Source organism: Haliotis asinina, chromosome 2 (assembly GCF_037392515.1).
Source record: "Haliotis asinina isolate JCU_RB_2024 chromosome 2, JCU_Hal_asi_v2, whole genome shotgun sequence".
Lineage (NCBI taxonomy): Eukaryota > Metazoa > Mollusca > Gastropoda > Lepetellida > Haliotidae > Haliotis > Haliotis asinina.
This window is the reverse complement of record NC_090281.1, coordinates 34,648,663-34,674,257: the sequence shown is the minus strand read 5'-3', so window position 1 is coordinate 34,674,257 and position 25,595 is coordinate 34,648,663. Positions and strand designations below refer to the sequence as shown.

Genomic DNA, 25,595 nt, shown 5'->3' with positions numbered 1-25,595 from the left:
GTGTTCGGCGTGATGGGTCTTCGCCGTGATGAGTCTTCAGCGTGATGAGTCTTCGCCGTGATGAGTCTTCAGCGTGATGAGTCTTCGGCGTGATGGGTCTTCGGCGTGATGAGTCTTCAGCGTGATGAGTCTTCAGCGTGATGGGTCTTCGCCGTGATGGGTCTTCGGCGTGATGAGTCTTCAGCGTGATGAGTCTTCGCCGTGATGGATCTTGGCCGTGATGAGTCTTCAGCATGATGAGTCTTCGGCGTGATGGGTGTTCGGCGTGATGGGTCTTCATCCTGATGAGTCTTCGGCGTGATGAGTCTTCGGCGTGATGGGTCTTCGCCGTGATGAGTCTTCGGCGTGATGAGTCTTCAGCGTGATGAGTCTTCAGCGTGATGGGTCTTCGCCGTGATGAGTCTTCGGCGTGATGAGTCTTCGGCGTGATGGGTTTTAGGCGTGATGAGCGAACGCTTTAACTACTTGGCCTCACCGCCACCATTGTCTCCGGACGCCCTATGTAGGAGAGATCATTTACTGTGTGTGCGTGGTAGGCACAGAGATTACAGTCTTAAACGAATGAGTGAGTGAGTTTAGGTTTAAGTCACTTTTAGCAGTATTTCGGCAATATCATGGCAGTGAACACCAGAAATCGGCTTCTGGCCTTGTGAGGAACAGAACTCGGGTCTTCAGCGTGACGAGCGGATGCTTCATCCATTAGGCTACCACATTGCCAGGTGTTAACAGCACGGCAGGAAGACGCAACTATAGCTGACAGTATTTTGTCACTGATACTGTTCAGTCACCATGAAGAATAGGCGTTCTAGTAGTCAGAGAGATCCTGTTCCATATCGATACAGACCCACCCCTGAAGTTGTTGTGTTCCCTTACGATGACGTTGGCAAGACGTTGAATCTGCTTTCATCTGAAAACAGTTGAAAACATGACATTCAGCTATGACGCATGACGTGATTGATTTTGTTCACCATCTAAGGCATTAATGTGTTATTTATTGATGGAGAAGCGCCCCACACCTGTATGCAACACATGTTTGCCTCTACCTGGATATGATCAATGTCTGTATTTTGCGATAGATCCTCGCCCTTTCACAAATAGTCAACATTCGCATGGCTGAAACCGTCACACCGTGATAAATGATATGAAAAATATAAATCTTCAAAAGTTGGGGTAAATCGAAAAGGCGATAAGTTTGAGTTCAGACACGTTAAAGACCCGCGTGCTGTCAGAGTGATTTTCATATTTTATGGCTTGGATATACGGAAGTTGATCACACACAGTGTGAGAAACAAGTACGAAATAGTTGTAATCGCATGAACACTTACTCAATTCTGTATAGCTGGTGACCGGTGCATGGCACAGTAATAAACCCGCTGATAATTGCCACAATACATAGACCGACACTGTACACATCAAATGCAGTACACGTACAGTACATTATTAAGCCAAGAAGTGACAGAAGGTTTCACGTGGACATTCATATTGACATTATACTGCGTGTTCCTGATCCACTCCCTATAAAACATAACATAAGTTGTGTGTAAAATACGATCTATTACCAAATTGACTTCGGTCAAAGGCACGTTCTGCCAATTACGTGTGGTTAACAAAGACGGATGGTGCTACTTGTCACACAGCTGTCCATCAACTGCTCGTCCTGCACACGGTATGGGCGGAGTCTAAAGTAGAAACGAAAATAAATAGCAACTTTTATGCAAAAAACACCAGAGTCACTGGCAAGCCGGCCCTCGTAGAGGTTCTGGACATACTGCACTAACCATGGCTTTCTTTCGAATTTTGGCGGTAAGTAACCATTCATTTCTATCAAAGACTATCTGAAGTTGATGAAACAAGACAGGGGGTAAGAAATTACGTGTCGATTTCAACACAGCTTCCCACTTCGTTTCATAAAAAGAGGCATATCCGATTTGATAGCAGCTTGAAAAGTTGAACTTTGAAATTTGACAGGTTATCACAGAAGCAGAAGCAGTAGTAGCAGTAGTAGTAGTAGTAGTAGTAGAAGGAGGAATAGTAGTAGTGGTAGAAACTATTAACGACAACAGTTTTAAAGATGAATAGTATGATATATATTTAATCAGTTTCATTGACAAAAGGCGACAGTTTAAATATTCGTATCACCAACCACATAGATTTTCCATAAAAAAGAGGTGTTTGTTGCCTTGCACAGTTATATAGCCAGGCGAACGCAGCCTGTCAGCAACCAGACAATTATGTTTGCAGACTAGACAGATCTGAAACACGTCTGCAGCGTGAAATAGCAGATTCTTCTGTTGCATCAAAGTTTAAACAAAAATGAATACCTGTAGGGATACACCGAAGCATTGCTCACTAACACAATCACATGAAATGTACAGACCAACTCTGATGATTTGTCTCGTAATTTTGGACACCCAAATTAAAAGGCTGTTTAACAAAATATCATTATTGTTTTATCACTTTTCGCTGTTTTTCACATTTCTATTCAGGTGTCAAATTTATTAGGCAAATCATCAGAGCTGGCCTGTCCAATTCATGTAACTGTGCAAATTTGGGTTTCGTTGCAGTTTTTTTACATTTTTGCTAGTGGGCAATTAATCGATCTCAAATGACATCGAACGGACTGTACTTAATTAACTCAGCATACCCGATAAAAGCTTCAAATGTATCAACCTTGTCTTTCCAAGGTGTAGTGATTCTTCGAATTGTGACCATTTATTTTGTACGTAAATGTGTTTTTCTAGATACGACAAGGGACTAGCATTGTTACTGAAACGATATTTTTTCTTAATCTAACATCTAGCCATAATGGCACTAAACATTGGCAAGAACGTCTCGCTCGGATCACTGGAACTATTTCAACTACTAGAGTGAAACAGTTTTATGCTAAATTATCCTGACAGTGATGTTAGGGCAACTATGTTGATAACATTGAGGAGATAAATTATTTGTGTTTCAAATACAGTAAATAATAAGATTACAATAACGACAGAAGATGTTACTGTCTATGGCTCGAGATGCGTTACTTCGGGTTTCAATCCTCAACCAACCCAACACGCCGCTGGTTTATGTAGCATGGTTTCTTTTAAAGAGGCTTGGACTGTACATGTTGGCCTTAACACAATTTCTGACGGCTCTTCCTCGGTCTTGATAACACAACGTCTACTGATGAAAGTCAAAAATATCAATCAATTCTTTAAGTTAAATGCTATATTCCTATTGACACTGAGTGGATTTTAATGATTTCGAATGAGTCACTATCTCTAGTGACCAAAGCACCGTCGTTCCGCTTGACGGTAGGAATGCTGAAACCTTTCGTTTGTTTATTTAACGCTACAGATAGCAGTATTCCTGACATACATATGAACGCAGTCTGTATTTATACAAATGAAAGCAAGAAAAGTTAGAAAGGGCATTATTTGCATTTTCTGTGTTCCTCAACGCCCGACAGACCCTTCTAATTCCATTAGGACAGAACTAGTAAAATTTCGAAACGTTTAGTAACATTAACTTTCTTTTGGTCGTCAGTATAAGAGCTTATGACTACGACAAACTTGAGATTGATTTTCCGACGAAAGATCCACGCCGTTGTTTAAAGCGTTCATTCGTCATGCCGAAGTTCCGGGTTCGATTTCCCACATTGGTACAGTGTGTGAAGTCCCTATCTGGTGAGGTATTGCTGGAATAATGCTAACAGCTGAGTAGAACTAAACTCACTCGTTCGCTCACTCGAGATAGGTACCTATGAAGATCCGAATTGTTCTTACTCAAGTCATGCTTATCATAAAAGTCGACCAACGGACAGGCTCGCTGACGTCCTTGAACCATGTCATCGTATCCCAGTTGCGCAGATCGATGCTCATGCTGTTCATCACTGGATTGTTTGGTCCAGATACGTTTATTTACAGAACGCATCCATATTGTTGGAACATTGCTGAGTGCGGCGTTAAACAACAAACCAACCAACCAGCCAGACCAACCCGCGAGGGACTCTCCTCCACATCCAGCTTGTGTCACAACCATTATGCTATTCATCTTGGTACAGTGTCACCTCAGTTACAGTCGTCATCTAGATGACAAGCACATCCTAAACGTTAGTGACAGGTTACAAGCCTCCTCCCGTTTCAATCATTCATGTCCCCTGGCGCAGACTGGAGTCAAGGGGGATTCGTGACTAAAATACACATCTTGCGTCACTTGTTACAAATGAGAGGTAATAAATGGAACACTGTACCGTAGCCGCTTCTGTCTTTCACCTCTCTGTATCTGATTCCAAAACCGGGATTTCTATCTTAGAAATTCTAAAAATATTTACGGAAGTTGTTAACTAGTGGCATGGATGAATGGGTAATTTGAATATGGTCATTGTCTTCGACTGGTGATGTCTTCGACTAAAAGCTACAAGGGTGATGTCCCATCCCGCTAACTGTACAAAGTAAATGTCGAGTTCGGTTTACGGTAAGTATTAAATTCCACTTAAGTATATTTCTAGGACCGGGTAATAAGAAATTCGGTTGGTACAAAATAAACTTTATTCCTCTTAGAGTATACATACATTGTAAATCTAAGAACAAATAACAGCCAAAACGCAGGTGCATGATCCTTTGGCGGTTGTGAGAGCAGCTTAAATTCTTCAGTGTCAGTGCAAGACACATTTCACTTCTAAATCATGTCTACCCCGAGGGCGTTCTCATAAACTTTGAGCACACACTTTGGCCGCTATCTGAGAACATATTCGTAAGGAAGCAGCCAAGCTTACCTTGCTTCAGCTCTTTCTTGGTTCACAACTTGTCCTCTATGTGCGTATTAATGTTTCACTGTGTGAAGACAACCTGGAGAGAGTTCAAGTTTACGTGAAGACTTAACGTGGAGAGCCCACGAACACTGCATGAAGACTTAAGCTGGAGAGTCTGCACACATTGCGTGAAGACTTACCTGGAGATTCTTCAAACATTGCATGATGATTTAAACTAAAGAGTCTTCACATAATACTTGAAGGTTTAACCTGGAGAGCCTTCAAACATTGCGTGAAGACTTACCTAGAGATTCTTCAAACGTTGCATGAAGATTTAACCTGAAGAGACTTCAATTATTGTTTGAAGGCTTAACCTGGGGAGCCTTCCAACATTGAGAAAAGACTTAATCTGGAGAGCCTTCAAACGATATTTTACGATTTGATCTTGATCTTTAACCCAAATATTCATGTCCTTGTCTTTTGCATGCATTCGCCAGTAACCGCTCGCTTTTTATTTTCATAATTATCTTGTGACAATACCCTAACCTGATATGGCTGACATTCATGGGACACAAGGGTTTTACACAGACCTTGCGAAACGGGAATCATAGTAACTCACAGTAAAACGTTTTTGTTGCTGCTGCATTCTTAGTTTTTACATTTAGCAATGTATGTATGTATTTTGAATAACTGACCACCAACAGCCGGTAATTTCTTTGAATGAAATGATAGATCAAATATATTGTTTTGCCGATTGCAGTTTAAAGCCAAACCATTTTATACTGCTATTGCCTTCATTGGGGTTCCTTGGATTAAGGTACGCTTGCCTGGATATATTTAACGCGCTTGTTGTGGCTCGTATTAAAATATTTTGGGGTTCCATGATTGTTAAGTCAAATACGCAGTAGTTACGCGACAACTAAAACTTTGTCACGATAAGTCATCGATCAAGACATGGCATAAATGGTGACCCATAAAGTACATGGGTGGCGATAGCAGCTCGTTGTCGCCATTCCAAATCCCTCCTAATGTTTCGCGGCGTTGTTGTTCTACCCACCTCTGTGGAAGGGCATGTCCACTTATTTAGCAGTGTCTTGGTTGTCTCGGACAAGGCCTAACTTATTTTATGTTTAAAAATATAACAATGTAACTTTACGAACAAAATGTGAGTGAGTGAGTGGTTTTACGCCGTTTTAGCAATATTTCAGCAATATCACGACTGGGAAAACCAGAAATGGGCTTCAAACATTGAAGCCATGAGAATAATCGAACACGAGTCTTCGGCGTGGTGAGCGAACGCTCTAACCACTAGGCCACCCCACAGCCCAACAAAATCTATTCCATATAACGTGTTGACTTACTGGATTGAGTTTAGGTTTAGGCCGCTTATTGCAATATTCCAGCAATATCACGACGTGGGACACCACAAGTGGGCTTCACACATTGGATCCATGTGGGGGAATCGAACCCCATGCGACCCCATAGTCTCTAACTTACTGGACTTATTACATAGAGTTGTAAAATGTTTTAAAGTAGAAGATGTTTTAATAAGTATTAATTAGATACTAGTGTTACGTACATTTATTTCCAATTTCTCCCGTTACGAAAGAGAAAATCTTCATTAGAATAAACAGTCAAGCATATACAGAGAACACGTGTAATTTAAACTCGAATTTGCTTCAGTATTGTCATGGAAATACCATTCAGAGGTCTGTTTCGACGTAATAAGTAATGACGTAACTGACTGTAAGTGTTTATGTTCTGGTGACCCCATTACGTTTTGGACACATGGCATCATATCAGATTGTTGACTGTTGTTTATACAATTATCCTAATCCAGCACATAAAAAGTCGAAACGCTTATAAAAAAACATGATAAATTGTGTGAAAACCTAAAAACAAAACGTTTTGTGATGAATTCAAGAAATAGTTTATTCAAAAATAGTTTTGTAACCTATATTATTTTTAAGAGGTTTCGCTACTCTTATTTCAATCAGTGCAGCAAGTTGCACAGCGATCTATCGTGTGATGAAAAAGGTACATTTCTGATGATCATCTTGACACAAGTAGAAAGCCTTACGGCAATTTTATAAAGGCCTTTCACTTTCGAGATGACGTTTATTGGGCATTAACACCGTTTTTCTCTAAAAGCTAGCTTTTCATTTTATCATGGATGATTAAATATATTTTTACAAACTGAAGATAGATAACTGTCAAAAAAGATTAAGAGTTAATTGCGCACATGGGTATATTTCAAGTAAAAGTATGTTTCAAAATTTACGAGCTCACCTGACACACTTTTCTCCCCTGTCAACTTTACTAGACATATGACAGTTGTGATTGACAGGTGTTTATATACAGGTACCAGATGACAATGTGTGACACATCTGGATGTCAAATGACGCAGGTAACACGCGGAAAAAGGATAGTGCGGCTTTGGGGATGAGCTCGTTAAAGAACATCTGGAAAGCCTGTTAAAATCGCTTGGCTCAGCATTTTGCTATCTGCAACATTATCCTATCAGATGGGTTAATATGTAATATTTTTTTTATTACTGCTTCCTATTTCATGATCCCCTAAAAGATTTGTGATGGGCGACGCTTGTTATAAACATGTCTTGATTCTTTCGCCAACACCTGGTGGTCTTACTCATTTTCAGTGGTCATTTCAAATACTTTGCATAAACAATTGCCAAAATTGCCGGACGTGCTCCAAACGTGGACGACATCTCTATGTCTGAGTCACAAATTAGTTTCACGTCCAACGGACGCACTTGATGTTTTGGTAAAACAATTAAGACGAAATATGTTCAACACATGAAATAACTGAATACGAAAATAGGCATGTTTATATATGAATAATATTAATCATTTGGCCAGTTCCCGGGAGTTGGGTTGCGATGAGTGGGGGTGGGGTTGGGTGGGGATGGAGGGTCCTTCAACTCCTCTTGTAGCGCCTTGGCAAGTTCAACTAACGATGTGGTTGTCATTTGTTATCACTTTCACGTCTCCAGAGTGAGTGAGTGAGTTTGGTTTTAGCAATATAGTCCGGAGATATCACGACAGGGAACACCAGAATACCCTTGTGTGTGCATTTGTTGGTGTGTGTGTGCGCATGTGCGTGTGCGTGTGTGTGGAGGGTAGGGGAGGTTGTCGAATCTGGGCCTTCAGGTGTGACGGGCGATCGCTTCAACTAGCACGCTGTCCCCTTGGTTTTGAAAAAATGTAACCGTATCTTCTGTTATGTTTGTCTGGCAGGTGAGTGTATGTGTGCAGATGGCGTTTACCATGATGCCGACGTCACAACAGTCCCCGCAGCAGGTGACTGGCGGCGTTGACATGTACGTCATGGACCCAAACACCGCCAGTGCAGCTCTAGGAGGTAACATCAACGTTTCATTGACAGAAAATATATAAAGACGCTTTGCAAACCACAAAACTATGTGGGCATCGAGTAAAAACGATCGTAAGGAATATTTCAGAACAGTTCCGATGAAGATGGCCCTTAATATGATTTATGGCTAATATTTAGAAATCAAATGTTATGGTGTGTTTCTAAACACCGACGTAAACTTAGACGTGCAACGGTGCTTCAAATTGTATCGAGGTTATTGTTCTAGGGTGGAGAATCTGATTATTTGCCGTTCAAATACGTCTGAATATTTGAAAGCGGCTAAAGAAAATATGCCTTGGAATACACCAAAATATTCCAAAATGTTTATGTTTCGAGACTTTAATAGCATCTTAGCAAGTGGAGTACTGCTAAAACATTTTCAGTACTGAAAACCGTGTAGAAAATACTTATTTTGCATTTGTACATGTCTCATTCCTGTTTTTATCTTCTCTAGATCTTTTGAATAGAATGTTGTTTTCCGCTCGACATCAAACAGGCTAACATGATTGCTATGTCTGTGGTTGAAGCGTGAGCTCATAAAACCGAAGAAATAGTTCAGTTCCAACCATGGCTAGAAAGTGAAGAAACTTTAGGACGTCGTAAGGATAAGGACTATATAATTTCATTTATTCACAGGACCCGAGGCCGTAGTAGCTCCAGGTGATCCTTCTCTAACCAACCTCGTGCCTAACGGACCTGAACCCCTACCCGCTCCCGATATAGTTCCCACCCAGCTTACAGACCCTAGCGCACCACAGCCAACATATATAGACCCCGTCATTACTGATCCTGTCCCCCAAACAGAACCCTCTGCTGCAGGTGGAAATCTTCCCGTAGCTCCCACCCAGAATACAGTAACTAACCTCGATCCTACCGCTGAGGCGCCGATAGGGGTTGACGGCACGGCTAAACCTTTTACTCCTACAGTTGTTGGCCAGGAACCACCTCTTCCTTCAGGGTCTGCCCCTGTTGGCGCGGGAACAGATCCCGCATACATCCCGCCATCTGATCCAGTTCAGCAAGGGTCCGCTGCTCCCTCACAACCTGCAGGGAACAGCCTTCTGTCCGTAGGTGAGTATACTTGTACAATTTAAATTTGGGAATTTGGTGAGAACTTTCATGAGGAACGTAGTTCTTTGGGACTTCGTAAGCTCTTTGAATGGCATTTAGACGGGATAGACATAAAGAAGAGATATTTTATGGATGTCAACGTAAAGGATGAAGTGATGAAGGGGTAAGGATATACTCCGAAACGTTGTGTTCCTCATAATAAAGACGTTGACATCCATAAAAAAACTCTCTAAAACTCTCTTCCTTTATTAGGTGTTTCAAACTTTTTCATAAAAATAAGTCAGAGTATTCTCTTTTTGTGTGGATGGTGTTAGACCAAAATGTTCAGTATGGTGATATGGGTGTAGGTTCTACTCTCGAATTACGGCATTACATTTTGCAGCTTTAAGTCAAGGTGCCCCAGCCTCTCTACCAGCCACAGACCCTGCGGGACCGATGCCTTCATACGACCCTGCAGGAACCGGCACATCTTTTGTCGGAGGAGCTGCAGTTGGACCAGCACCTCAGCCACCTGTACCTCTTGGAGGGGCACCACTGTTGAATGCGCCATCTTCACAGACGGGGGCAGCGCCTACCGAGTTTATGTCGCCACTACAGGGTGGGGCACCTCTTCTCAACGCCCCATCATCACCAACGGTGGAAGCATCACAGTTCAATGCACCATCTTCACCGACGGGAGTAGCGCCAACACAGTTTATGTCACCACCACCAATGGGCAGTGCACCTCTTCTCAATGCGCCATCAGCACCGACGGGCGGAGCATCTCAGCTCAATGTGGCATCCTTACCGGCGGGAGCAGCACAGCCATCAATGGGAGGAACACCTCTGCTGAATGCGCCATCATCCCCGACGGGAGCAGTCCAACCAGTATTGGGAGGAGCACCTCTGCTGAATGCGCCATCATCCCCGACGGGAGCAGTGCAACCAGCAATGGGAGGAGCACCTCTGCTGAATGCGCCATCATCCCCGACTGGAGCACTACAGCCAGCAATGGGAGGAGCACCTATGCTCAATACGCAATCAGCATCAACGGGAGCAGCACAGCCACCAATGGGAGGAGCACCAGTGCTGAGTGCACCATCATCATCACTGCTTAACGCAGTATCATCCCGCATGGCAGGATCTGGCCGCCCATCAAATCCATTCAACCCTAACCCCTATCGAGGAAGTCCATACTCGCGGAACCCGCAGTCACCATTTGGATCTAACTCTTTCCAGCGTCCATCCACCCCGTGGGGACAGCCTTCGCATGGTTCATACATAAGTGGTGGACCTCTGGATCAGTTTTCGGGCACCGGGAACCAGATGGGCCAGTTTGGACAAAGACGCCCCTATAATCCATACACGGGTAAGTTTACCTGGTGATTAGTATAGCAATACTGAGATGTGCTTCCTAAATGATTCCCGATTTTTTAACACAATCTTCATTGTTCCAGTTTTATCGCGTGGGTCTTGACATAGCCCAGTTTGTTCCGACAAACCAAAGATTAAATATGACTGCGAGCGTTGAAGTGAGCGAAGAAAAATACGTCTTCAGCTGAGTTAGAAAAGAGTGTTTTGTTGGACAATTTCTGATTCAAGCCGTAGAACACTCAAATGATTTGGAGCTGCAAAGCATAGCGCTACTTCATCCATCCATGTATTTGTTTGAGGAACTTAAAGCAATCATCGTTCGTACAACCATCTTTGTCTCCTTTTAATAAGAAACAGTTACATGTACTTTTGACCAGTTTGAATCCGGCTTTGGTAGCAACTGATATATTACATGTTGACTATTGTTCATGCTATCACCTTCTTCCTTACTGAATTTGACTCGGTTACTTACAGGCAGCCTTAATCTAGCTAGATAAGTGCAACATAATCGTATGGACACCATAAACGGACATAGGGCCCATGTTGATCCATATTGGGAATCGAACTCGATTCGCATTAACCACAAGGCAACCCCACCGCTCCGAATGTGTCAGAAATTTCTAAATAATAGCAGTAGTAAATGTTTATTGATAGACATGCTATTGTTCTAAACGTTTCAGGCTACCAATCACAACACCGGCGACAGCAACAGCAACAGCAACAGCAACAGCAGCAACAACCTCCATTGCCCTTCCCTTTACTGTTGTAAGTATTCATGTTACACAAAAGAAAGTTTTGATTCTCCTACACTCGGTGAATGAGAACGTCCCTCTAATCTATACGAAATATGGACGGGTGGTCAGACTCGCTGACTTGCCTGACACATGTCATCGTACCCCGACAGCCTGGATCAATGCTCATGATGTTGATCACTGGATTGTCTTGCCCAGGCTCCATTATTTACACATTGCCGCCATATGACTGGAATAGTTGAAGTGCGGCGTTAAACAACAACCAACAAACAAACCAACGTGGTAGCATACCGAGAATTCCAAGGTCATCGCTCCGCCCATTACCTTCAGAGTACCAATTGCACCAACTTAGAATTAGGCTTTAGAAACCCGTGATTGTCCTAAGAGGAGATTAAAGGGATCAGACTAAATTTGTGCATCCCATCATACCACAATTGCATAGAGACGTGCTCCTGATTCTGATCACAGGATTGTTTGATCCAGACTTCACAGAGTGCCACTTTACCTGTGATATTGCTGAGTTATTGTCCTAAGAGGGGATGAAGGGGATCAGACTAAATTTGTGCGTCCCATCATACCACAATTGCATATATACGTGCTCGTGATTTTGATCACTGGATTGTTTGTTCGAGACTTTAGTGATCACAGACTGCCATTTTACCTGTGAAACAGTCCTGCAAAGTATCATTATTATGAGGTGCAACTGTGGTAACATGTTTGCCATTAGACTAACATACACGTACAATCACATCCACTGAATCTGTTTTCATCTTCAGCTCATTACTAGGGGGTGGAGGAGGAGAGATGGGACTCGGAACGCTGTTGTACCTGAATGCAATGGGTGAGGACTTCACATAGTGTACTCAGTTCGTGGCCATTTCTATTGGGTGTCCTAATTTTCATTGACAAACCAAATAAGTTGTACACCCAGATTCAAATTAATTTGGGTATTTTGCCATTTTTATTGAAAAACTGTTGGTTAACGTGTTTGTTATATATATTTGATCTGTCATTTGAGACACAATAAGAATAACTGCAACTTGGCAATTTCATATGCTGAAATAAACCCTCACAGTATACGTCAGTTATGTTAATTATCCGTAGGTACGCAAACTCAACATTTGACATTTAGTATGTACACATACAAGACCAAATCAAGTATTTACAAAACTTCATGCGTGCTTGCACGCAATAGACTTAATACGTGCTGAGTTTTAGCATTACTATTTTTCATCTTTGTTGAAAATGAACTTTTTTTTCCTCAATACTGCAGACTTACTTATTTGTTGATGTATTTTTCTGTGGTAAAAGATAATAATTTTCCTGATAAACACTGTACGTTAACAAAATGGAAAACACAGTTACTGAAAACAGATATATCGGTTATAATTTATGTTTACGATTTCTCTCAAAAAAGGACGAATCTTAGTGTTGTTTGGAGTCTGCAGTCTAACCCACTCAGCCATCGCGCCTTCGACATAATGGAATAGGAGTAGGGCTCAACCCTCAAATGAATACTAGAATCTGTACTTCACAGACAAAGCGTAATTCCAAATGTAACATTTGACCACTGTGTTTAGCGTATTTTTTCCATATTGATACCGGCGATAACTGCATACTTGTACACACATGGTGTTATCTCTTTCAGGACAAGGTCAAGGGCAAGGACAGCAGATGCCAGTTCCTCTGTTGATGTAAGTTCAGGTCCTTTCTAAGGTCAAACCTAACCAAACCTAGCCACACCTCACCTAAACGAAACTAACCAGACCTCATCCAAACCAGTCCAAACCCTACCCAACCAAGCCTAACAACACCTCAATGAATTAATCCTTACCACACCTCACCCGACCGAACTTAACCACACCTCACCCAAACCAGTCCACACCTCACCCAACCAAACCTTGCCACAACTCACGCAACCATAGGTAACCACAGCTCCCTGAACCAGTCTCATCTCACCCAACCAAACCTGGCAACATTGTCATGTCCCCACGTCTGATCAAGACATTCCCTTCTGCAACAGTTCAGCTAGTCTATTGGTAGCACACACCATCTTGCTGTCCAAAACATATTTATTCTTTAAGTATCAAACACAATGAACTATTCATAGATTGCTTTGCTAATATCGTCAAGGATGTGTACACAGTAGAAAGAATTATTGCACGTAAGGACAATGTTTGCCTAAATTTCACTCCAAATGGAAACATTTGAATAACGTATTATAATACGTATAATCATTCACCTGACGTGTCCATCAGTTTATAAGCGTTTCATTTTATATGCCCTACTTTGACAAATGTAACATATGTATACCTAATGAACCGAAACGAATAATATGAATTTGAAAAAAAGACACGTCAAGCAAACAAACGTAACCACCCCTCACCGAACCAGTCCCACCTCACGTAACCAAACCTAACCACACTTCACCCAACCAGTCCCACCACACCTCATCAAATCATATCAAATCACATCTCTGATCATATCAACCAAATGGTCCTTATTTTTTCACGTCCAAATCCATTTCAGGTCCATGTTGGGAGGCGGAGGTGGAGAGATCTCGCCATGGATGTACGTAAGAACAATGTTTGCCTAAATTTCATTCCAAATGGAAACATTTGAATAACGTATTATAATACGTATAATCATTCACCTGACGTGTCCATCAGTTTATAAGCGCTTCATTTTATATGCCCTACTTTGACAAATGTAACATATGTATACCTAATGAACCGAAACGAATAATATGAATTTGAAAAAAAGACACATCAAGCAAACAAACGTAACCACCCCTCACCGAACCGGTCCCACCTCACGTAACCAAACCTAACCACACTTCACCCAACCAGTCCCACCACACCTCATCAAATCACATCAAATCACATTTCTGATCATATCACCCAAATGGTCCTTATTTTTTCACGTCCAAATCCATTTCAGGTCCATGTTGGGAGGCGGAGGTGGAGAGATCTCGCCATGGATGTACATGATGGGGAGCCAATCGTCTCAGATGATGCAGAACCCGGTTCTGATGAGTTTCCTCTTCCGGTCTCTACTTGGTTGATGGCGTGCACTGAGTTGCACCTGAACCACGTTTTCGTATACCTGTTGCGGGACGTCCCATTACAAAGCATTGTCCTGCATTCACATCTGCATTTCATCGTGGCAGCCTGTGTGTCATACTCTCAGTCATTTCGTCTATTCATACCATACATGCATTCGGGCAATTTGAAGGGATTGGTAACACAATACTTGACTTATAGATACTTCAACACATTGTATTAGTATGTATTTATTATTATCAAAACATTTGAAAATAAATATGTTTTTGTTAACATTATTAGTGCTAGCTGTTGTATTTGCACAAGAACACTATTTCACCTTGGTAAACGAGTATTTGCATCATTTGCACATGATAATGCATGGACACTACCGGACACTACTGGACACCTCTGACAAATGGATTTCAAAATAAGACTTACACAAGAAAACACAGCCACCAATATCCCCCGCATTACCTCCAGTTACAGTCGAAGTCCAACTTGTTGCCATGGAAACGCCAAAAATATTTTATTCAGAATTCCAAAACTATCAAAAGGCGTCAGAACACCACTAGACCAATCTATGTGTCAAATTTGGTGATGACATATTGAACGGTTTTAGAGTTCTGCTCCGGAAAAGATAAACGGACGGACGAACGGACGCACGAATGGATGCGATGCATTTTAATACCCCCGCAAAATGTGGGGTATAAACAGTCGCCGGATCACGTGATACACGCACCAAATAGATCACTATCGATTAACCATGAGTTGATTGTTTCACGTTTTGCCACCAGGAAACGTGTTTGCGTACTTTCTTTCGCCTGGCAGTTTACCAATCCAGTTTCCAACAGAATGACACCAAGGATTGAGTGTTACAGAAGTAAGTTATTCCATAAAGTATTCATACCATTATTTACAGACCTTTCCTATTTACACTACAGTGAGTGAATGTTTTTACGTTGGGGGTCATCAAATATCCTTCCGGGTGGTCATTGTTTGCTGGATGAGGCATCGAAAGGAGGTCACGAGCACAAAACAGTAACAAGGTGACCAAGTAATGTACAATATATGTAATATATACCATAAAAGATGTATCATAAACAGTCTGAAGACATGCCTCGCAAAGATTAGTGGAACATGATTCCGACATTAACCTGTCACCTAGGGAAGTGAAGTTACACGTGACGATGTTAGGGGAGGTAAAGATAGCATTAATGCACCACTAAACTATACAGCTGGAAGAAAGTATCACGTTTTTGTATCCATCACTGTACGGGTCACCCTAGTGCTTCAGACAAGCTGGGGTTGGTGGCCGTGTGTTCGGACATCTGTCAATGTTGATTTGTGGGTCCTCTCAAGTGCGATTACATTAATTACATTGCCAGGTACGTTCGTGACTAGTCGTGTTATTTCGGTACAGCAATCGACAAACCTCGCCATTCCCGTCACCACAAAGATGACTCGGCTGTGAATGTAAGGATCTTACACATACGCAGTACCTATTATCATAAGACATTTAATCATACATATTCATATTTCACCACGCAAATACACCTGTTTTAGTGTGAATATTGTCAATATCTTTCATCTAGTAGAAGTTCCAAGTCATATACCACGACCAGATTACCATGTTTCTGTGACTGTCTCGGGGTGGGAAGAGTTGCTCGAGTACTCATCTTCTTTACTCGTGTGTTACGGTTAAGAATTTACCGTGACAAACGATGTAAGAAGTCACCCTGTGAACCAGCAAAACAGAACAAAGACAAGTCGTAAACGTTCAAATTATGTAGTATTATGCAACGGGAGCAAGGTATACAATGTCACAAGTCAATAGTCACAATGCTGATTATAAATTCAATACTGATGAGACAAAGTCTAAGGCAATGGGTCACACGATGTAATATATCAAACTCACCAAAGTCACAGTACGAGAGATAATGCATTGTGACATCGGGATGAAGCGAACTTCGTATGAATATTAATGAATGAACACCACAATAAAGAATTCTTTAGTAGAGTAAAGCGGAGGTTTTGTCAAAACATGACTAAAAGCCACTTTTGTAAAGTTTCAGTCACCTAGATTGTCATATAATACCCATTAAAAGTTTAGACTCACTAGTGCAAATACAGCCATTTACTTAAGTCAGTTGTTGTAAACTAGATTTTATAAAATATTCCAAGCTATTCAAAGGCGCTGTGTACACATGAACCGATGTATTGTAAAACAAATTGGTAAAGTTGAAAAGTTTATTGTCGTGAGTTCAATAAATGATTAAAAACTGACGAAAACTGACGAATACGAATTCTTTACAAAACTCTGCACCAAGTTGCAGCTGTTCACATGCAAGATATTTACAAATGCATTTCGGCACTTTGATACGTTCAGTTCATCTGCATACTCTTTGCAGCTGGTGATGTGATTTAGATACCATGTCGTTAAGTAAAATGCCACAGACAGCCCCTGTTTAAAGCGGTCGTACAGTGATTCACAATTCATGTGGCTCCCTGATCACACCTGTTATGTGTTCTTACTTTTCTAACGTGCAATGTGATGTCCAGTCCGTATGAGACCGCCAGACATTCCCAGCGACCATGCCTCGCCAAGAGATTTCCATAATTTCCAGATTTTCCTATTGTCAGGGCGCGCTGCACCAAATATTGCAATATACAAGTGATTAGATTTTCAAATAATACTGATTACTATTTATATATTCAGTTGAACGAGTTGCTCTCAATCATCTGGACTTATTAGTGTACAAAGCTGCGCAATAGATGGGAACACAGTCGGCAGGAAATGTTTTGAATTGTATTTGAATTGATTTGAAAGCTCTTTCGATACCATGGCTGTTTTCTTGGGATATCTAATGTACAATTCAAGGTATGCGCTCGTCAACCATACATTTATCTCTGATCTACTTTGAGACTGGTTTCCACAAGTTTTGAAAATTCAAAATGTCGACGCCAGAATAGTCTGCCGAAACAGATTCCAACTGACGTAAAAGGAAAACAAGTGCAAGGTATTGCCTATAGAAGCGTCTGTAAAATGAAATAGAATCGTAGGACGAACCCAATGCATTGCATGGGATGTTGAGATAACTCGAAGGGTATGTATTGTACTCTTAACACAAAGAATGTCACGGTATATGCCCGACAATTTGTTTGGTTTTGTTCATAGACATCAACATGTCTATACGCAAATATACCAGTCATTGAAAGTGGATGGCACTGAAACCTATAAGCTGTCACTAAGAACCGAAAATGTTCAGTCCTTGAAGGTTCGATCCAGTGTATGGCGATGTCTGCTCAAAAGTGATTAATACATATACGATGTTATCGCATGTTATTCTAAACTTCCAACCAAAAGTGACTGGGAAAAACAAAAACATGCTAAAATGCCGCGGTGATAATATCAATTAATCATCCGTTAAATAAACAGTTAATCAGAGGTTGTTACCCCTGAGTGTGCTGTCAGAATCGAGATTATTCAAATACATTATGGTCAACAGATGTTGATGATTATAATGCATATCATTGATTGATTGATTGATTGATTGATTGATTGATTGATTTAATAACCGCAATACAATTAATATAAAGTGCTACCGCCTAATATCATCAGGTTTTTTTTATTTTATACATATTAACATGCTTGTGATGAAGATATTTTCTGTGATCACTTTTTTGACAGATACGTCCTCATTAGAATAATCTTGAGAATATCCTGAAAGCCACGGCCTTATTCAAAGGCAATTATGCATTAAACCTCTATTTTAATATATTTATATTCACAACATACTGACGGCGCACAGCTTATGCGAGCACACGTGTTTAACCAGTCTCGAACTGGTTACTGTCCTGCTTCCCAGATCCTATTAAAGGTTCCTCTTATTACACATCAGCGGTCTTTGTTTTGAAACTTCATGAAATATGCGAGTTACATCCTTGACACAGAAGGAAATTATAGCGTTCCTCCTAGCTGAATGTCAAGCTGTTTCCGTCTTACATCAAAACCAGGTCATAAATCTCGAGATGCATCAGAGAAGTGGAGGTGCAAGTGATAGTGGACCTGCAAGTGATAGTGGACCTGCAAGAGTTTCCCTGCCTACTGTAGTACTGTCTGGCTGCTTTAGGGAACAATTTACCGCAAATGTCATATTTTCTGTTTACAGTTACTTAAGGGAGTTCAATGTTTAGTTTCCCTTTGAGGACGTAGTCACTATAGTTGACACATTCCCGATGTGACTCTAACGTTACGCTCACTCACTCTCTCATTTAGGAAACGTCCACAAATTATGATTAGGAGGGGATGGTCGAGAAGGGTAGTCGATGATTGTGACCCATTTTGTCCTGGGGAGGCAGGGGTCATTCATTTTGTACTGATGTACAGAGGGGCGTACTGTGTTCATGTACTGATACTGATTTTGTACGCAACATGCAGGTTGGGGTCAGTTACAGTCTTTTACTTTCAGGCCGCCAAGTGGACCTCATTTTAAAACAAAAAGAGTACGCATTTCTTTTTTCCGGAAAATATTCGACCTTTAGTTGAGTGTTAACTGTTGAGGGTTTTTTTGTTTATTGTTTTTTTTTTTTTTTTTTTTGTTGTTGTTGTTGTTGTTGTTGTTTGTTTGTTTGTTTTGTTGTTATTCATTAGCTTATAATTACAAACCAATTTTGCATGCCATCATTGATTTGATCAAACACATATTTTATCAGCACTCGAAATGCCTGCCTGCCCGATCACCTGAGAAGGGCTATTTCCAACATGGACTGACAGATTCTCAAATTCACCTGCCCGACGGTCCTGTTAAAATGTAGACATGTATACGAAGGTATTTGGAGGGCAGGTAAGTTTTGGTCAAGACTGGCAAGTTTTTCATCTAACCAGCCATTATCTGGCTGAATTTTTGTTTTGAGTTACATATCCTGTGTTTTTGTAATATTCATACCAAAACGTGCGTGCGCGCGTGCGTGTGTGTGTCGCTTTGTGATTGCTGATTCGATATTAAAGTTTAACTGACTCAGTCCAGTGAAATCAGCTTCTGCGGTCTTTTAATAAATGTAAACAAGGAGCAAGTATGCATTCAGCATGAATGTCAACAATAAAAACATGGTTCAAGTGGATTCAATATACAAAACATTAGTTAATAATGATACCAAATACTCCAGTTATGTTTTATTGATATTGTTCATTCATATACGTCTATCAGTTCCCTGCGCACAATGTGACAAGCCCAGTTCTAGTGTCCCACGCCGTGATATCGCGGGAATATCGCTAAAGCGGCGTAAAACTATCAATTTCATCGCATTGTTTCTTATCTATATAGTTTGGTTCAAAGTGTGATAAATCTATCAATAAAACAAAAAACGAAACAAATGACAGAGTAAGTACCTAAGACAATAAGACGGAGGGTGTTTCTCTGTTTCGCAGCTGTGAGTAACTCATGAGCATCCTCAGTCTTAGAACAGACAGTCTCACACGTACACATATTGTGCCGTACGTGAACTCTCGCGACCACACCCAATGAGTCATGGCGGCAGTGCGGGAAGAATACTCGCCAAAACAGTAGAGTAGAGAAAGATAAATATTTGAACTTTTTTCCATCGGGCTGAGAACGAAAGTCCAATATTATCGTGTTTCTATGTCAACAGTCACGTGACTACTTAAAAGGCTCAGCGGATTGGCGTGAGTGAGAAGATGCTTTCGAGGTTCTGGAGGGGTAACCTTAGGTGTCGTTGCAGGTGTTTTAAGAGGGTCAAGAGGAAGTACTACGACATGCGTGTTTTGTATTTGGGTAGCAGCAATGATATTGCGGGTTTCTTTTACCGAAATACAAGTGCCTAGGTGTCGTTGCAGAGATATTTAAGGGTCAAGAGGAAGCACTACATCGTGCACGCTTAGTATACATGTATTCAATTTTAACGAGAATATTCTGAGATTTTTCCAAAACAACGAAACACTGAGATGAGACTTTGAGTTTGACTTCCACACGTCTCTAAGGTAAAAACTAATGGTTTAAATGACAACTTCCAAAAGTATTGAATAACAGATCGGAGAACCGTCCGAATATCTAGACTTGCCTCTTCTAAGAATAGAATACATCAATATACATCCATGGGCCCAGCATTCGGTACAAACTTGGAGCAAGGCTAACTTCTAGTGTATCCACTATATAATACTCATTGGCTCTGCTATTATTGAACGGTTTGGCTAAGGTGATATGACGCCCGTTCTAATTCTAGAGAAGACCTAGGCCCACATGCACAAAGCCATCGAAGCGCCACGATTGCGTTATTTACATACGCTGTCATGCTCTTAAGGCGGTCCTAGCGCTACAATCACTTTGTACTCATGGGCACAGATCCCCATTTGCCAATGGTTGTAGCACGAATTGGTGATAACAGGTCTCTGATTTTAGGCTGCATACATGTGCGGTTGTAATAGAATTGGACAAATGTTAGATTTCAGAGAACAGTCTTGGTGAGTGTCAGCGCGGCTTATAATACGAAGTTCAATACTATACGGATTCTCAAGTTATGTAACAGAGAGCTATTTCGACGTCATGTATTTGGAAGGCCAAAACAGCACCATTTCTCGAACTAGTGGTTGGTTGACATCGACCTTCTCTAAGTTCACCCATTTATGTTTTCAATGGTTATGATTACATCATTTTACCAGGATCAACATGTACAATGTATATCCGCGAAAATCCGGGTTTAAATTGGTCTTAAGCAACCCCGGTTTGCCTGCAACTAACGCTAACGGTTGTCAGTCTCGCTGATGATCGTATCCGAACTCTTTGAATGAATGCTCGTGATGTCAGCCACTGAATTGTCAGGCCCAAACTCTCGATTATTTACAGATCGTCTCACATAGCTGGAATGCTGTTGAACGCAGTTAAACAAGTAAACAAATACAAAAACATACAGGAAATGCTGGGTTCTGGTACGACTGAAGGGTATCTCGTTAAGGTATGAAGTGAAGCAATCGTGGAAGACAGTGGTATGTGTGTGGTGTGTTGTGAGGGCGTATGACTGTAGCAGAGGCAGTAAGGATAGTTTATGCACGGCGTTTTCTGAGCTTTCCATTCGATGGAACCAGGTTGTGTCCTGATTCGTCTGGATTCCAAAATGTTTCAAATCAGTGAGTGCGCTTAGTTTTAGAAACATTCAGCAGTATAACCCCGGGGGACACAGAAATGGGTTTTACAAATTGTGTCCGTATAGGGAACCGAACCCTGGGTCTTCTGCGCGACGACTGCTTTAACCACTGAGCTACCCCACCATCCGTGTCAACTGATCAAGAAGGATCTGTAAACCGCAATAACTGTCACCGGTTCGCGGCGCAGCCATCCAGCTCAGTTATCATTTTATCCTGTTCTCTTAAAATCGTTGAGCCTTTTTTTCCGAAGTCTCATTTATGGTTAAATATCCAAGGAAAACATTTAATATCATCGACACAAATAACTGAAAGAGCACAGCTATACTGTATTATTATTTAGAGACTTGATGATTTATCGGAAAATAACATGCTCAGTTATTCAATACGTCCCAGCACAGACGCAATTACACGTTTGAACCCGTATTGAAAACCTAGATGAAATTTTTATACATTAAGAGAGGGGACTTTTTCCCGCTCCATAGTCAATATTCAAGGAATAACATTGCGGGGGTATGAAGAATAGCAATGTGTGAAGCCCTTTTATGGTGTCCCCTAGCCTGATATTGCTGGAATATTGCTAAAAGCTGCGTACAACCACTTTCATGTACGCATATAACACTCACTCACATATAACTCAACCAACCATCCCATGTCTTTAAAGGTCACGAAAGCCATTCTAAAAGATTGGAAATCTTAACTAAAATTAAACGTATATTGTTCTATTCCGAATGCATTACATACTTGAGAATTATTAATGAATGGTGACGATACCATCTTCGCTATAAGATAAGGTCAACTTTATTGTCCCGGAAGGGAAATTTGTCAACACAGAGTATATAGCAACAAATAATTAAACGTTCATATAGACAATGTCAAGTTAATCACAAAATAATGATGAACCATAACATAATTAAACTACATGATACAAAAATCATTCGTACCTCATCAAAGATTTCACTATTAGACTTTTTATGCTGCATGGGACAAATGACTTTGAAGTTATGTCAGTTACGTTATGTTAGTTGTGTATTACATGATTTTGAAACAGCTGTTAGAGGGAGAAATTCATAGTATTCATTTAAAATATGTGATGATTTCGATTAAATGGCCTCAGGTTTCTTCTTATATATCTTTGCTCATGCTGAGGTCAGAAATTAAAATCGCAAATGCTACTGGAAATGATACAAGTTTGTTTTTCTGTGTGAGAGAAAGATTGCCATACCAGGCATGAAAGCAGAAAGTTTAAATACTGTCAATGAATATTTGGTAGAATCATTTTAAGATATCAGTGTCTATATGTAATCAACGTACAAACGTGACGCGTCTTTTTAACACTGATAATACCTATCCATCACAACAAATGGCAATGGCCAGTCGATTGTTCATTTTAGAAGTCGGGAAAAGTTGGTACAAATCAAAATTAAGAATGGCATCCTTAACACTAATACGTCAAATTTAAAAATGTCTAGCACAAATGCCATTGGAATATTGTATTTTCAAGTCATGTTTATTCACACGATTGCATAAATCACACAAACATGCCTGTTTCCTTTAAATATAAAGCAGCTATATTTTGCGCAGAAAACGTTGACGTTCAATACATCTGAAGTATTGTTATGCAGTGCCATTGATCGTCTAATACCATTGTTCGTCTTGATCTTACCGACTTTCGAAGAACACGTGATACTTAAATCACTGCGCTAAAGAGGTCATGGATCTATCCTAATTATCATTTAGTGAAACGGAACTCAAACGGAAAGCTGGCTCGCGGGATGGCAAATGAATTTCAGATCGTTCTAACATTACCTTGAATATCCGCATAGTAAACTGTGAACCAGTCAAGTAGCTAATGACTACAAAGACGATGTTTCTCGTGTGGCACTGGTTTAAAAGTCGACACCGACACTCGTCTCCTAAAAAATGCAGTCTTCATAATATCGTTACCGTAGTTCTTCAATAAACTGACTGTCAAAAGAAACCATACACCAAATTGGTATGTGGCTGCAAATTACCTAAACAACATTTTTTTTGTTTTCTACTATAGACACACGTTTGAAATTGAATAAAATTAAAAAATGAAATAGACATCTGATTGTGATATGTTTCATATAGGAATTATAGACGATATTACCGTATTCTATCAATAAATGTCTGACAACGTAATCGACCATTTCCACCACGAGTACATGGCTTTACGTGGAACTGGGATTTGCAATATAAGAGCATACAGAAATGTGTAGAGTTAATTATCCATTTTCAAATGTATCCTTCTTTTGCCCGGCCATATATATCGATTTTATCATTATCGATCAAACGGGATCCAGTGTGTGTAGTATTACACGCTTGAAATGTTTGCGATGGTATTGGTTATGCTAGGCTGGGAGATGTATGAGTGAGTTAAATATGCTCATGCCGTCATTTGGGCAATTCATGGTCAACGTTCGATGGGTTCAAGGGTCAGATAATCGTTCACGGGACAGCCTTGGATGGGGTCAGTTGTCAGGTAATCGTCCATGGCGACGCAAATTGCTGCGGAGAGTGATGTCCTGTTGGCCTGCATTGGGTTCGAATCCCGATTCGTGATTATTGTGTTTCTATTCTGCACCATACACGTAACCATGGTTGTCACTACAAATGAAAACGCCTGAGACCTGCATTACTTCGGCTTTGCTCTCACGTCACCCTGACACGCCAAGGTGTAAAATTTACGAGAATCCATGTTACATATATCTGATACCATGTTTGTCGTAAGAGGCGACTAAATGGATCGGGTGGTCAGTTTTGCTTACTTGATTTGCACATGCCATCGTATCCCAATAGCGTAGACCAATGCTCAAGCCGTGGATCACTGGATTATATGGCCCATACTCGTTTATTTGAATATTACCGCTATGTAGCTGGTATATTGCAGCGTCAAATAACAAAAAAAACTTACGAGAAACCCGAGCCTCTAAAGATATTTTCAGCATGGAATCCCCCACAGACAGAAAGTAAAATAAACGTCAGTTCACACGTTCTTCCAAAAGTTTTATATTTTACTCAAATTCTGCAATATGCATGACAGTGATGCTGATTACCGTTTTTTATTCCATTGGACACTACAGAAAGACGGCTGTTTTCAAAGACGTGGATCAGATGCTGCAATCAATGGCGTGCTCACTCATGTATGTCTGGGCGTTTGATGCAATGCAAAAGATACTGTTTGATTCCTGACATCCTATATATATTGGTGTCTCATACATCAAACACCACTCACTGAACACACCCGTTGTCAATGAGCGTTCGTGCATAAAATATAATGAATGTATGTTACCCGATTGTCTGCCGATGTGCTCAGCAAGTTCAACAATATCAATTCCATTTGCCGAACCGGAGATGTCAATGTGTATCCTTGGGGAGTCCATGTGGACCGGGGACTGTCAAAGAAAGCAATAACATGGTCTAGGCTTTAAAACGATCCAAAATGTGCTGAAAATCCTTGAATGAAGTTTTTCTTGTGATAAACAAAACTGCGTTAATTTACTTGTAAAAAGTTGAAGATGATATATACACTTTATCAAAATTTCACGAGGCTGAATGTCTGGGCTAATCGTGACATCACCATATTTCTCTTTTGGAAATTGTATCGATCATGGCCGCTACATAATATATCCCGATAGTTAAGAAACAATGAACAATAATGAACGCACTTTAATCAATGGTTCAATAAGGACAGAGCATATTATATTGTTATATGGGTACTTCTCAATTACTCGTGAAGATCAGGGTTAGAATAGGCCTTCAGCAGCTCACTCTTGTCGTAAGACGCAATCAGCGGCATCGTGTGGCCAGAGTTGTTTGGCACATGTCATCCTGTCCCAAATGCGTGTAGCGATACTCATGCTGTTGATCACTGGGTTGTCTGGTCCAGATTTTACTGTTCACAGACCATCGTCATACAGCTGGAATATTGCTGAGTGCCCATTTAAACAAGAAACAAACAAAACATAAAAAGATAACCATTTGAAAATAACTCGCCTATGCAAATGCTTCATATGAAGGAATATACTTTCTATATGATATAACATGCGACAGAAAAACTAGTCTCGGTT

The 25,595-nt window shown here is 40.8% G+C and overlaps 1 protein-coding gene across 2 annotated transcripts; it reads left to right on the top strand.

Annotated features, from left to right (window-relative positions):
* Nucleotides 1–1,741: 1,741 nt before the first annotated feature.
* LOC137272497 (nascent polypeptide-associated complex subunit alpha, muscle-specific form-like) lies at nucleotides 1,742–14,641 on the top strand. Of its 2 annotated transcripts, XM_067804882.1 has the most exons (9): nucleotides 1,742–1,803; nucleotides 7,990–8,113; nucleotides 8,762–9,196; nucleotides 9,579–10,544; nucleotides 11,230–11,314; nucleotides 12,078–12,142; nucleotides 12,950–12,995; nucleotides 13,831–13,872; nucleotides 14,242–14,641. In XM_067804882.1, exons 1-9 carry the CDS (start codon nucleotides 1,780–1,782, stop codon nucleotides 14,363–14,365), a joined length of 1,911 nt encoding a protein of 636 aa, XP_067660983.1. In that variant the 5' UTR covers nucleotides 1,742–1,779; the 3' UTR covers nucleotides 14,366–14,641. The 2 variants fall into 2 exon arrangements, with proteins under 2 accessions (XP_067660983.1, XP_067660984.1); XM_067804883.1 differs by lacking the exon at nucleotides 13,831–13,872 and having other exon boundaries at nucleotides 14,242–14,602.
* Nucleotides 14,642–25,595: the final 10,954 nt, after the last annotated feature.

Bases quoted from the DNA above. Each gene is read 5' to 3' on its own strand.
- LOC137272497 (XM_067804882.1), top strand. From the start codon at position 1,780: ATGGCTTTCTTTCGAATTTTGGCG. The intron at 12,143-12,949 runs GTGAGGACTTCA...TATCTCTTTCAG, and splicing joins GTTGTACCTGAATGCAATGG to GACAAGGTCAAGGGCAAGGA. The intron at 12,996-13,830 runs GTAAGTTCAGGT...AATCCATTTCAG, and splicing joins ATGCCAGTTCCTCTGTTGAT to GTCCATGTTGGGAGGCGGAG.